Source organism: Nestor notabilis, unplaced genomic scaffold (assembly GCF_000696875.1).
Source record: "Nestor notabilis isolate BGI_N333 unplaced genomic scaffold, ASM69687v1 scaffold24885, whole genome shotgun sequence".
Lineage (NCBI taxonomy): Eukaryota > Metazoa > Chordata > Aves > Psittaciformes > Psittacidae > Nestor > Nestor notabilis.
The window spans coordinates 22,580-35,547 of NW_009930126.1; the positions used below are offsets into that span (position 1 = coordinate 22,580).

A 12,968-nucleotide genomic window follows, 5' to 3' on the forward strand; every position below is an offset into this window, starting at 1 on the left:
CCAGACCTGGATTTTAAAGGGATCCTGAAATTCATTATCTTCATCATTTTTTTGCTGATGTTAAAACCATCTACTAAATTCAATTGTCTAGTACTGAAGGGCCAATAAAGATTTTACTGTTTGTATAGTTCACCTTTGGTGTAAAAATTGTTACAGCTAGCAAGGTCCACACAAAGGCTTAAGAAAAGGTTCTGCAAATAGAGTTATTAGATGTAAAAAAGAAAGTATTGATCTGAAAGCTAATGAGGGAAGTGAGTAAACAGTGACTCAGTAACTGATACATAGACTGAAAGGGTTTGCTGTTCTTTTGGTTCTCTAGATGGGAAAAAAACCCCAAACGCACAAACTCCTGGTTGTAATTCTACACACATTAAAATTAATACGAAGTGTAAAGGGGTCAAGTTAAAGAATAAGGAAAAAAAGTTAGAAAATGGTGAAGTGCTTCAGTATTTACTAGTGTCTAGTAAAGTACTAGAATAAATCCCTGAAGGCTTTATAAGCATCTCTAAGGCAACAGGAAATGAGCAGTGTGGATTTATCAGGAACAACCTTAGGGGGAAAAAATCATTTGGCTGATTCAATGGATGTTTTACAGCCCAACCTGAGTGAGGGAGCACATTGGTTATGGGATGCCAAGTATAATCTGTGTTCAGGATTACACAGTAATGCAGTGGGTTTGTTAAGTGACAAATACATGCTAAGAAGTAGTCTGTGATGGTGACTGGGGTGCTGAAGGGGTTTGTTCTACCTCTGTGCCAACAGTTTGGGAGGCAGAGAGAAAGCACTTGTGATGCAGATGAAGGGTTGTGTGTGTGGTTTTTAACACAGGAGAACAACCGGAGCCTTATTTAACTCCTCCCAAAGGAAAAGTGCTGAGTACTTACTGGATGGAAAAGTCAAATAGAGGGAGTCTAGGATTTCGGGATGTATCAGAAATTGAGTGCAATTTTTGCAAAAAACCCCACCAAATCTGTGATGATCTAGTAATAGAAGTGTCCTATTGCTGGTATTTTGAGTACTGCATACTAGTAAGTGTTACACACCGTTTCGGATCCCACATTTTAAGATAGGTTTAAGTTGCAGAGTGAGAAGAGCTATGATAAAACTATGATTTAATCCTTGTAGTCTATGGAAAAAAACCCACAACCCAACACCTTCTTTTGTCTTCTGAAAGCAACTTATAGATGACTAGAACAATTTTCTAGGTGAGCTAAGTTAAGATGATGACTGATCAGTTGTCTTGTTTTTAGTGAAGAGGAATAAATTACTGCCTTACCTTGCACTAAGGTCTGAATTAATATTAACAGGAAAGAACATCCTAATTCTTAAAGAGCGTCAAGCACGGAACCATGTTGCCTGTTGAGGTGGTGGCAATACTAGTGCTTGCAGTCTTAAGAATAGGTTAGAGAAATGTTGATACTTTAGGTTGTGAATGATGCAGTGAATTGTTCCCAGAGCAGTTTAACAGGATGACTTCTTGAGAAGCCTTTCAGCCTGGTGCCTCTAAGTTTGCATCTTTCATTCTCGAACAGCCCTGACGTTTGTAGCCTGTGTTACGGAACAAGTGCTGAAAGGAGAACAGTCTTATGGCCAGTCTGTAATTAAATCTGTAATTAAATCCTGCTCGCAAATGTTGCTGTCCATCCCCAAGTTCTTCATGTATTTTTACCTGGAAGATGTCTCTTTCAATGGTCTGATGACTTTACAAGTTGCAGTCTGGGTCTCTGCACTGAAATTGGTGGGCCGTTTTCTCGCTTGTTTCCAGGAAAGTTCAGAATTCCTACTCCCCAAACTACCTGCTTCAGGGGAAAAATACTACTGTAGGAGCCTACGATGTGTCAGAAGTGAGTATTTCTAAAAACTGAATGTATTTCCTTGACTTAGAGTTTCGTCATTCAACAGACACCCATAGGTCCTAAGCTTTCTAAGTGCTGAGGATAACATGTATATTGTTCACCTTTTGAAGAAGAAAATAACTGACTTCTGACAGTTGGTGGTTGGTTGGTTGTTTAAGATTTACTGTTTTACTGAAGTAATGCTAATTAGCACCAGTTATCTTCCTGTGAAAGGCAGGATGTCAGTTGGGTTTTGAGTTGTTTTGATTTTTATTTTTTTTTTTACACAGTTGCACATGGACTATTTAGTTTATGCTGCGGGAGAATTTATAAGAAAACAATGGTTGCAGGAGTAACAGGCCACTGGTATTGTGATCTAAAGCAAATGCATGTCTGAAAGCCAGGCTTCAGCAAGGAGAAAGCAAGCACTTTGTCTTCTCTGTTTTCTGCAGCCTGCAGCAGAGAAGTGTGTGAAAGAGGTAAGACAGGGTCATGCTGTCCTCCGCCAGCCCTGCCACAGCCAGGGGAGTGTTTGTTTAATCTGCCAGTGGAATAACAAGCACTAATGGAAATTATAGCAGTTGGGATAAGATAATACTCATAAAGGCAGATTATGGCAGACAGTGTTTCTTCCCAAAATAACTGAATGAGTTTTTAATTATTGGGCATTGAACTATAGGAAATAAAGCATGCTTATGCACAGAAAAGGAACACACATTGCCCATATAGTGAAGGGGGAAGCCCTACAGATATGAACCCAGGGGAGTGAGGCAGTGGGATATTGAAGGTATCTGCCCTTGAAATAACAAAACCACTTGGCCTGCAGGTATTTTGCTGAAGTTTAAAAACTGGCTGTGATTCTAGGTGCCACCAGTGCTTTTAATGCTTAAGCGAAGTGCAAACTGTGATGCCAGGACTGATGCTGAAACACAACACTTGGCCATCACTTCCTCCCTGCCGCCTGTTCCTTACATAACTGCTGGCTGTCCCAGGGCAGCCCCTAGATGAGCCAAGCCCAACAGGAAGTATTTGGGTAACTGGTGGCAGTTCTGCTAGGCATAGAAAGAATAACAATTACTTGTATTTAGAGTCCAACAGTTGTAATATCGCAAACAACTTTCTGGCACTCCCTCCATTTTACAGTCAGCTGCAGAGAGGGGAAAATGCAGTAGGATGGAAGAGCTGGTGATGGGAGGACATGAATGTTTTGTCCTGTATGCTTGGATTGAACCAACTTTAATTTTACCTGGAAACCTACATCTGGGAGCTCTCTGCTTTATGTGGATGATGCTTTCTGACAGCTGTCCTGTTTGAGGCAATCCCAAGAGCTCTCCTTTTCTGGTTGGCAGAGCAATAAATTGTGTGGCCTTTTGGGAAGCTTTTCTTGTGTTCCTGGTGAAGATGTCCAAGGGAGAACCAGTATTACAACAGGGAGAGATTAGGCTTTAAAGTCTCTATTTCCTGCTTTTTCACAGACATGGGTAAAAACCTTGAAACTGCACTTAACTGTAAATTACCCTAGTTTGTTTATTCCTTACTTTTGTTTACTCATCATTTAAAAATAGAGATGAATTCATGCCTCAAGTACTTTGAGAGATCCTAAGCAACATAGTAATTCAAGTTAGAAAAGACAAGCTTGTGTCTAAGATGAGGTTTTTCTGAAGTGGTTGGGTTTTTTTTGTGTAAAGTTGCATGTTTAAAGAAGTTTTTAACTGTGGAGGTTAAGATCTGATAGCTCTCTTTGAGTTTTGTCTAGTGATAAAAAAGTGATGTCTTTAATACTATTTTGCTGAGATCTTTTACATGCTTGTGGTATTGAACTTTCTTAACAGTTAAACTTGTGGTTTCCTTTAATTCTTTGCTTTAGTTGTATAAAGGTATGTGTACATGATCTTTAGTGCTATTCCTTTTGGAAAAGGAGAAGTCTTCCTGTCTTTTTGCTTGTCATGTGCCATGGGGAAGGGCTTCCCTCATGTTTGTGCTAGGCTCTAACCACAAACTCTGAGCCTTAGCCTAATTGTTGCAGTTCAGATGAGTTTAGTTTTCTGCTGGTAACAGAAATCCTGTAGGTACTACACAGCCCACTGGGTTCATTGATAGACTTTTAATTTTGGGAGTGTAGGGTATTATGATCTGTATGTATTTTCTAAGAGGAAGAAAGCTGTGTTAAATTAGTTGTTTGTGGTTTGCGTAGCGCCAAGAGTCATCTACAACCCAGAATCCACCTGTTGATGTGGATGTAGGTGCCACCGCAGTGCCTGGAGTGTAAAGTCCAGGGATAATAGTAGGAAAGTGCTTGAGGTTGTACATGTACAGGGCAGTTTGAGGACGTTTCTTTGCCTCAGCACAACCTATGCAGTATTGCTCTGCTGTGTAACATTATCTAACCATAGTACCCAGCAGGGTGCTCGGAAAGAAGCAGCTGCTGATGTCTCTTTCTTATTTTCCCCTAAAGGATTTCCTTGAAAATCGGTTCCTTTCAAGAAGAGTATGGGCCATACAGAAGTGATGCTTTGCTGGAAACAAAAACTTAATTCTCAGAACTCAGTAAGAGAACCTCTTGTAAAGTGAACTGAGGAAGACAAGATGGTGGGATTTTGGGGGCTTTTCTAAATTTGTTCAAGATGTAAACGTAAGCTCAGAAAAGACCAATGAACTTCAGAAAGATCTGACCAGACTGTATTTGTAAGAGATCCCCTGGCAAAGGCTTACATGGTGAGAAAACCATTTTAACCAATTGTCTACCTCTTGTCAGGTTAACTAACTGCACTGTTCCTGAAGAAAGAGCTCAGCATCTTTGGGCAACTGGATGCCTGTTTGACACCATGCCTTTTGAACAAGGTGTGTGTTTTAGGTTTAGAAGAATAGTAGCCGAGGTTAACATCAAAATCCTTCCTAATTTGCAGGGATATCATCACTTCAAATTACATGCATTTGTACATGTATGATTACCTATCACATGTGCTAACCACATCTCTCCGGGTGTTTCTCACAGTCAAACATGCCTGTGCCTTGTGTGAGACTTGATTTACCTGAACAGTAGCATTTCATGGAGTTGCACTTGTGAGAGTGCAAAAGGGGCAAAAAAGGCCATGACCTTTCTTGGGTTTTGTTGTCTGCTCGTGGTGATGTGATGCAGTTTGGCTGATCCCTGACCCCCTTCTCCTGCCCCAGACTTCTGTCTTGGGTATATCTTGGCGATGAAATGCCACATAACTGTCTTTATCTTCAGTGGGGTCTCTTGCTTTTATGGTAGGTTCTTTTTAAACGCATTTGCAGGCTGGGAGAGATCAAGCCCTGCCTGACGTGCAGCAGGGCTTGGTTCTGCATGGTTGGGGCCAGCAGTGGCAATGCTACATCCCAGATAATTGCTCCATGTATATAAGTATCCCTCTCTTTGAGGAGCTCTGAGTTAAGACTGTCTGCTGCGTAATTGCCTGTTGCCTTAGATTCTGATTGAAAAATCCATCTCCTAGGACCCCAGAAGGTCAATCAGAGCAGCACTATCCCATGAAATCTAGCGGCAGTAGAAGAATAAGGGAGAAGAAAACCTTAAAATCAGTGCTAGTCACCCTAGCACTAGTGCTGTTAGCTTTGGCAAATCCTGTCTCAACAATAAAGCCAGCTGCCATTTTGGCAACAAGACAAACAGACTTGGCATCAGCCCCTCTGGCACCAAAAAAATGCTTCGTGGGAGCTGGCACCAGCACTGTGAAACAAGGGTAAGGCCCAAGGGAAATGCCAGGCAGACATGAGATGAGCACTAAAAATAGTGAGTTACTGTCATTTGGAGAGAAAACAAATAGCACTTCTAAGAGTAGGGCATCTAAGATCTCCATCAAGGTTGTGCTGGTAAGCAACTCTGGGACAGTGCTGTCTCCTATAATTATGTGACCAAAGGAAACACACAGGCTGTATTTTTGGTACCCGTATGGTGCAAGACTGAAACTAGAACAGACACTTACCGTCTTCATCCCACATTTGGGGGATCCTGTTACGGGCTGCAGGCTCTGCCTTCTTCCCTGTCTGGAGCAGATCGTCTTCTCTTGAGCCATTACCAAAGGTCCCATTTGCATACATGGGCATAAGGAAAACAAGAGCTGTAGTGCCAAAAAGCAAGGAGCCAGGCTAGTGTCCCTGTGCCACCCCGGACACACTAGCCCTCCTGAGAACAGCCTTGTCAGATGTCTAACAGCTGAACTCCCCCCCTCTATCCTCCCTCTCCCCCTCCCGGCAGGCTCACAGAAAGCCAAGTGGGCTTTCCACTGACTTCATTACCCGCTCCAGACTAAAACTGAAGCCTGACATCGGTGCCCAAGACCTGGGAATGCTGAAGGGGCAGAATTGATGCCGTCTCGACTGAAGCAATGTCACTGCTCAGTAGGGCAGTTTCAGCTCTTTGGTCTGCCTCTGCCTCAGTGGCAAAGGACTTTAAAGCTTTTTAAGACCTCTGGCCTTGAATGGCAGGCCTTGGGTATTCAAACAGTGGTCATACAAAATAGATGATGCAAATAGTGCTTGGAGTTACAGTTACTTTGGCTTGGCCACAGCTCTGCTGCTGAGAAGCAAAGTGTGCTGGACCTGTGGCTATCATTTTCTCCTCCTTGGGGGAAAAAGCAGTGGGAAACAATGTCACTGAGGGCTGGAAATTTCAAGCTACACTTAGCAAAAACTATTTTGGTCTCAGAGATGGAGCCTGGACTTTTCATTACCACCACTCTCCCATCAGCTAAACAGCAGAGTGGGTAGGAGCGTCTGGAACAGCCTGGATGTGGCGTCTTTTGTCTCCCTTGTCAGATGGGTGTTGGAGAGGGCTCCTCTTGGGTATCTCCTCCACATCCACCCCTTGTCTGCTCCCTGCCCTTTCTTGAGTGCTGTTCTTATGATAGCTTCATACAGAAAGCAGCTTCAGAGGAGGAGCTACTTGCTGTACGTAAGTGCAAAGGGAAGTGCTTTACTCTTGGTATTTCTTCACCCGCATATGAAAAGTGAAGAGGAGGACAGATCCCCAGTGACAAACTGGGTAGTGGCTTCCTCTGCAATGCCCCCTCCTCTGGTTCAGGGCTTAGTCATGGCTTTTAGATAGAGGATGTGGCACATATTTGCACTTGTCTGCTTGCTGTTCAGGATTCAATTAGAAATCAAGATTCAGTTAGAATCAAGCATGAGCTTTTGCCATTGGGGCTTTCTGCAACACTAAGCATGTTTTTAAGTGTGTAGTCTCTTCCTCCCTGGTTAACCCGTTACTCAGAGGCAAAGCCAGGTGACAGCAGCTATGTTGAAATGCACTGTTTTGATTTGCTTATCTTGACTTAGTAAGCTGCAGAAGTTTCTTGCACTTCTAAACCACTGAGCTGGCAGAAGTGGTGACAGGCTGCAGGGAAGAGGGACCTGCCCAAGGACAGATTCTAACCACTGCAAGCCCTTGTGCTTCATTGCACATTAAAAATTATTGATCCAGCAGACCAGTTGCAGCATTTGCTCACAAGCCAGTTCCAACACATATAGTGTCTTTTCCTGCAGTTACTCTTTGCTCTCTCTTACAATGATTAAGTCAGTTTGGCCTGACAAACAGTAAATGAAAGTGATTTCAGTGTCCTTGTTTTGTAGTTGAACTGCACACAAATTGGGGGACCCACTTTATCCCACTCCTAAATAGGACAGCAGTACTAGACACAAAGGGTTTGAAAGGTTCGTTTTGGACCGTATGTCCCCTAAGCAATAGAGTAGGTCCTGTAGGTACTGGGAAATTACCAGACTGACCTGTTGCTGTTTGTCCTCTGGAATTTGTTGATGACGTTCTTTGTAGGCAGTGCCAATGCTATATATTACATGAACCCGGGACACCTGGTCCTCATATTGGAAAGTCATCGTGTTCTTATAATGGTGCCTCTAGGGTGGGGAAGTGGCTCTTCACTCCTCAGGAATTGACAAATGGACAGATATTGCAGGCAGGTAGCCAGCCAGAAATGGTTTCATGGCAGATCTAGCACTGCATTGCTGTTCCAGCACTGGTGATCTCCCAAGGTCTCATACTGTTTTGCTAGCAAACAGTCTCCTTTAGAACATTTGCTGTCAAGGCAGATAGAGCTTGGTTAGTCCTGGATATTGTCTTACTCTAGAGAAACAGATTTTTTTATGCCTTTCTGTATGTTTCTTCCCCTTTTCATTTTTCTTTATTCCCAGAGCCATCTCCAGGATGGGGAAAGATAAAATCACCGGCATTCAGGTTGCTTCTTTCGCACTTTGCTTTGTGTGCTTGCCAGACTTGTGTAGTCTCAGTTCTAGCACCCAAGGCTGTGGGCCAACTAGTGAAAATGGGTAACTGATGCTCCTGTTACAATATGAAAATAACATAGTGCACTGGGGCAAATGAAAGAGTCATATGATAAAATTGTTCCATCTTTATGGTCAACCTGAATATATATAGCTGCAGAACCATGGTATTCAAGTTTTAATTGAGGAGATATTTCACACCACCCATATTTACTGTTCAAAACCTCTCCCTGCCTGGGACTTTTATAATGGAGCAACTGAGAGTAGCCTTGTGGTTCAAGCCTGACAGATTTGAGCTGCACAACTTCTACTTTTGTTCCGATTGTGTTGTAATAACTGGATCACCTAAAGGTCAAGCTGCCTTCTCAAGAGTTACCAAAATGGGTATTGTATCTTGCTGGGTTGCTAAACCTGCTTGCAAGCATCTCCCAGCAAGCATGGAAAGCAACTCTAAAATGGCCCAAACAACTTCCATCATCCAATTCAGTTGCATGCTAAAATCTAGAGGTCTCGAGGCACAGTGTGTTGGGAAGGTGTCACACAGCATCCTTTTGCTTGACATCATGTTTGGGACAGAGGGACATGTTCAGCAGAGCAGTAGTACAGACTGATAAAGCCCAGAGGTCTTTATTCCCTATTTTTCAAAAAAATCTTGCTCACCATTATCCTGTAGTGGGATCCACACTGACATGCCAGAAAAGGGTGGGTGATGGCTGCCTGAACAAGCAAATGTTCAAAATCGCATAGATCCTCTAATCTGTCCTGACATTAGCCCTGACTTTTCATACATCTCAAGAGATTCATCTACAGAGAAACTGTAAAAGTTGTGTATTCTCTGTTCTTTATCTTGGATGGACACACTCTTGTGTCATAGGTGGGTGGCCTTTGCAGATGTTAAACTCCAGGTTTGTATAAAGGAAGTGAAACCCATGCTGAGCCTGCTGCCTTAGAGCTGCCCGTGCTTTCATTAAAATAATTATGATTTCAGCTCTGGTTTCCCCCAAGCAGAGAACAATAGAAAATTAGAAAGGTTTTGGAAATGGACAATGAACAGCTGATGGCTTTGGGAAAAGATTTCATGTTAAGAGGATAGGGAAGATTGATACCTTTTATAAGAAGATAGCTAACAGGTACAGAGTAATGAATGGGTGAGAAGATGGATGGGGACTTCTGTTCCCACCTGCTAATAATATGAAAGTCAGATTACAAGGTGGTGAATTCACTTCTGATGAAAGGAACTACTTGTTCACAACCACTGTCTATGAAACTCTTTGCTTCAAGACAAAGCACTGGGGCAAGAACTTACAAACTTGAGGGAGTAAAATTGTACCAGTTGGAATATCCAAAGCAATTGCAATGACTAGGAGAATGTAGGTGTTTTGAAAAGTCTTTAAGTGTATTGATTAGAGTATTACAAGGGTATGAGCTAACTCCTACCCCTTTTGGGGGGGGGGGCCACCCTTTTTTGGGGGGGGGGGTTGTGTTTGACCCTCTTGAGGGCTTTTTCCATAGTCGCCTATAGGAGAGTTTGTGGAGTGTGTTACTGGTCGCTGTCACTCAAAGACTGCAAGAGACGGGGGGTGGCTGCTGCTGCTGCAGTCAAATGTGGTAATGCCTGCTTACAAGCCACCTATTTTGTATCAGTCTTTGCAGGATTGCTAAATTCACACATAAATTAGGATGCTTTTGCTCTTCTGTTAAGTTATTGCCTTTGATAATCCTTCACAACTTGTCTTAGGCGTGGAATGACGCTTCACCTTTTGAGTATGTGCTGGGGGAGAGGCGGGTGGTTAAAGTTAGATTCCTTCTGAGGATTTAGAAATTGCTGCATTGGCTCAGCCCTGGGTTCTGCCTCGTCCAGGGCTCTGGATAGCAACAGCCAAAGTCAGATATTTCAAAGGACAGCATGAGGCCACAGAACAGATTACTAAAACAGAAAGCTGCCCTTTTAAATCACTGCTGTTTGTCCGTAGAATTGGAAAAGCAAAGGTTGAGAGTTTATTTGATCCAAGAGCACAAAAGCTGGAAAATCCCATTGCCTGGCTGATGCTAGCTAACGCTGATGTTTTGTATCCTCCAGGAAATTACTAATGTGCCTGTTTTCTCTTAGGAAAAAGAGAGATGTGCTTACGTTAAACGGCAAGTTTATACAGTGCCTTTAAGTTGGTGTAAAAATAAGTAATACTTGTGTGTAGGCTCACAGCCTAATTGTGTAGAGGAGACTCACAGTGGGATTCTCATTTGGGAAACAACCCTGGGGTTGGGCAAGGCTGGGCTGGGAGGAGGCAGCAGTAGTGGTCACTGAGGGGTTTTGGCATGTGGAAAATGGGTGTCTTTTTCTGACACTGCTGCAAGCTATCCAGCTGTCGGGGGGGTCTGTTCTCATGGGGGTTTTCTCCCCCCCTTTTTTTTTTTTAAATATCTTTTTTTTTTTTCTTTTTTCTGCTGTTGCAAATGAGCATTTGTAAGAATTATATGTGGTTTCTCTCTTTCTCTGCTGAAGTCCTGAAATTATTGTTAAATCTGCTACTAAAAAAGGGATTCAGTGAACTCTCTGTGGAAAAGAAACCCCGTATATTCCTTCCCTCATCAAATATTGTAATGTGTCAAGGTCCAAAAGCCAAAGAGGCCAAACGCAAGGGGAGTTGCCCCTCTGTCGACTATGCCTGGAGCTGCTGCTGGGGCACACGGGGCAGTGGTGGTGTCCCAGTCCCCCCGACAGACGAGGACAGCTGCTGACTAAAGAGAAGCACAAAAAAAAAGAGGTTGCTGAACTTTCAAAGTGGAGGTAGAAAAGGGAGTTAAATTTAGATTATCTTCTGCAGTGTCATCTCTTGCACCGCTGCGGAACTTGCTGTACTCCTTGCATGGGAGAGGACAAACAAGACATGCCATCCTGGGCATGATGATAAATTTGTTTATAAGGCTTAATTACCCCTTGGCATGAAAATGTGAAATGAGCTCAAGTAGAATGAGAAACCTTACATTGGGGCTAGCTGTGTTTTTTCCTTGGGGAAGGGTGGATTAAAATGTCTTCCCATCACCTGTCTGGTGCTGGAGAAGCCCAACGCTGATCCTGCTGCAATCAGGGTAGTTGTGGCTGTTTCTTTAGTGAGATGGCTGTTATATGGAGGGGCTGATACTTAACAGTGCTGTAAGGGTTGCTCAGAAAAAATAGAGCTGTCATGGCAGGCAGAAGGCGGCATGGGAGTGCTTTAGGTCTGTGAAGGCTTTACCCAGGTCCCTGTGATCTGGAGGTACTTGGGGAAACCATAGTGGTTGCTCCTAAAGCTCCAGTGCTGTTGAGCAAGCAGCATCAAACTTGGCTTTCCCCTCAAAAAAACTAGATTAAATGTCTATTTTTGCTTAACGAGATTTAATCATCACTGAGGAGCTGCTGGCTTTTGCCACCGTTTTTACTGGATTCCCCTCCACTTGCAGCATCCCGTTAGCAGGGAGCAGAGCAGTTGTGCTCCGCATGGCTCCAGGCCAGTGTCCTGCACCAGCAGCACGCAGCTCCCGTTGGCAGCGAGCTGCCTGGTGTTACCCAGCAGCTCTTTTAAGGGTCAGGGCTTCTTTTTTATTTATTTTTCTGGTTCTATTTTTTTTCTCGGAGCTGCCCGACCTGATGTCATTTCCCTCTTGCAAACACCCCGGCTGGGCTGCGTCTGAGATATGTCACGGGGAGTGGGAGGAGGAGGAGGGGGAGCCAGCGAGTGCGTGCAGTGTCCCAGGACCCTGTTTACTTAGCATTCCCAACCGAGGAAGCCCTGGTTTAAATAGGATCGCGGAGCGGGGCTGCCCACAGCAGATAAGGAAATGGTCACTGTGGGGCTTTAAATTCCTGCCTTCCCATGCGCTGGTGCGGAGGATGAGCCTGCAGAATGCCTTTTCTCCTGGGTCTCAGACAGGTAACCAGCTGCGGTGCGGTGGGAGCTGCTCGCTCAGGTGGAGGATGTGACTGATTCGCTTCTATTTTGACCCCCCTCCCGCACCTCTAAGGAAGTAATTTCTGACTTTCCCAAAACGCAGCCATGCAAACGGTGCTTCCCCACCCGTGGCGTCTGGTCGGGGAGCGCGGCAGTGGGAGAGACGCTTTTTATTAGCGAGGAAGGAGCAGGGCTGTGAGCTGGAGAGAGAGCAACTCGCTTGTTGTTGTAGACTGTGCGGCAGGGCGGCTCTTTGTGTCGTGCTCCTGTGCACTTTCTGTTTGCTTGGCATTTAGGGTACTTTCCACAGTCCTTTATACGGAATTGTGTTTACATTGCTTAAAAACATGCCAAACTTAGAACCCTTTTCTTGTGTGGGCAGTATGCTGAGTGTTAAACTGTGGGGGTTTTTTTTAAAAAAAAAGAAGACATTTTTATGTATCTCATCTCTGACAGAGGTCACCAAACGGCAAATGGCAACATGCTGTGACCCCCAGCTTGGTGACTTTTTAATTGAGCTTGAACAAGAAACTTGGGACAATTTAATAGCTGGTAATGGCGAGTGGAATGAGAAATGGTAGCAACTGCCCAGCTGCTCCCCACTGGAGGAGGTGCCAACTATGTGTTCCTGGGCTCGGGGAGAGCAAACCCTTTTTTTGGTCTGGGAGGCACGTCTGTAGGGGAATTTAACTGTAAACTCTTCGCAGCACCGCTGGGATCTGTAATCCATAATAAATAGATACTGCATGATATCAGAGTGCTGCTTGCAGTTTCTAAGTTAGAATTAAAGAGTCAAGATTGGACCTTAGCATGTTTTAAACCTACTTTCAGTCGTTCAGAAATGAAGGCAAATGGACTTGAGCACACTGCTGAGTAAACAGTGCTGCCTCTCTTTCCTTATCAGTTGGGTTTTTGGTGAAATGCAGCT

General features: G+C 43.9%; 1 protein-coding gene across 1 annotated transcript in view; it reads left to right on the forward strand.

Moving 5' to 3' along the window:
* The first annotated feature begins 11,995 nt into the window (after nucleotides 1-11,995).
* WBP1L (WW domain binding protein 1-like) overlaps nucleotides 11,996-12,968 on the forward strand; it is a 23,548-nt gene continuing 22,575 nt past the window's right edge. The window contains exon 1 of the mRNA XM_010015278.1: nucleotides 11,996-12,022. Coding sequence (XP_010013580.1) covers nucleotides 11,996-12,022 — 27 coding nt within the window. The remainder of the gene's footprint in view (nucleotides 12,023-12,968) is intronic.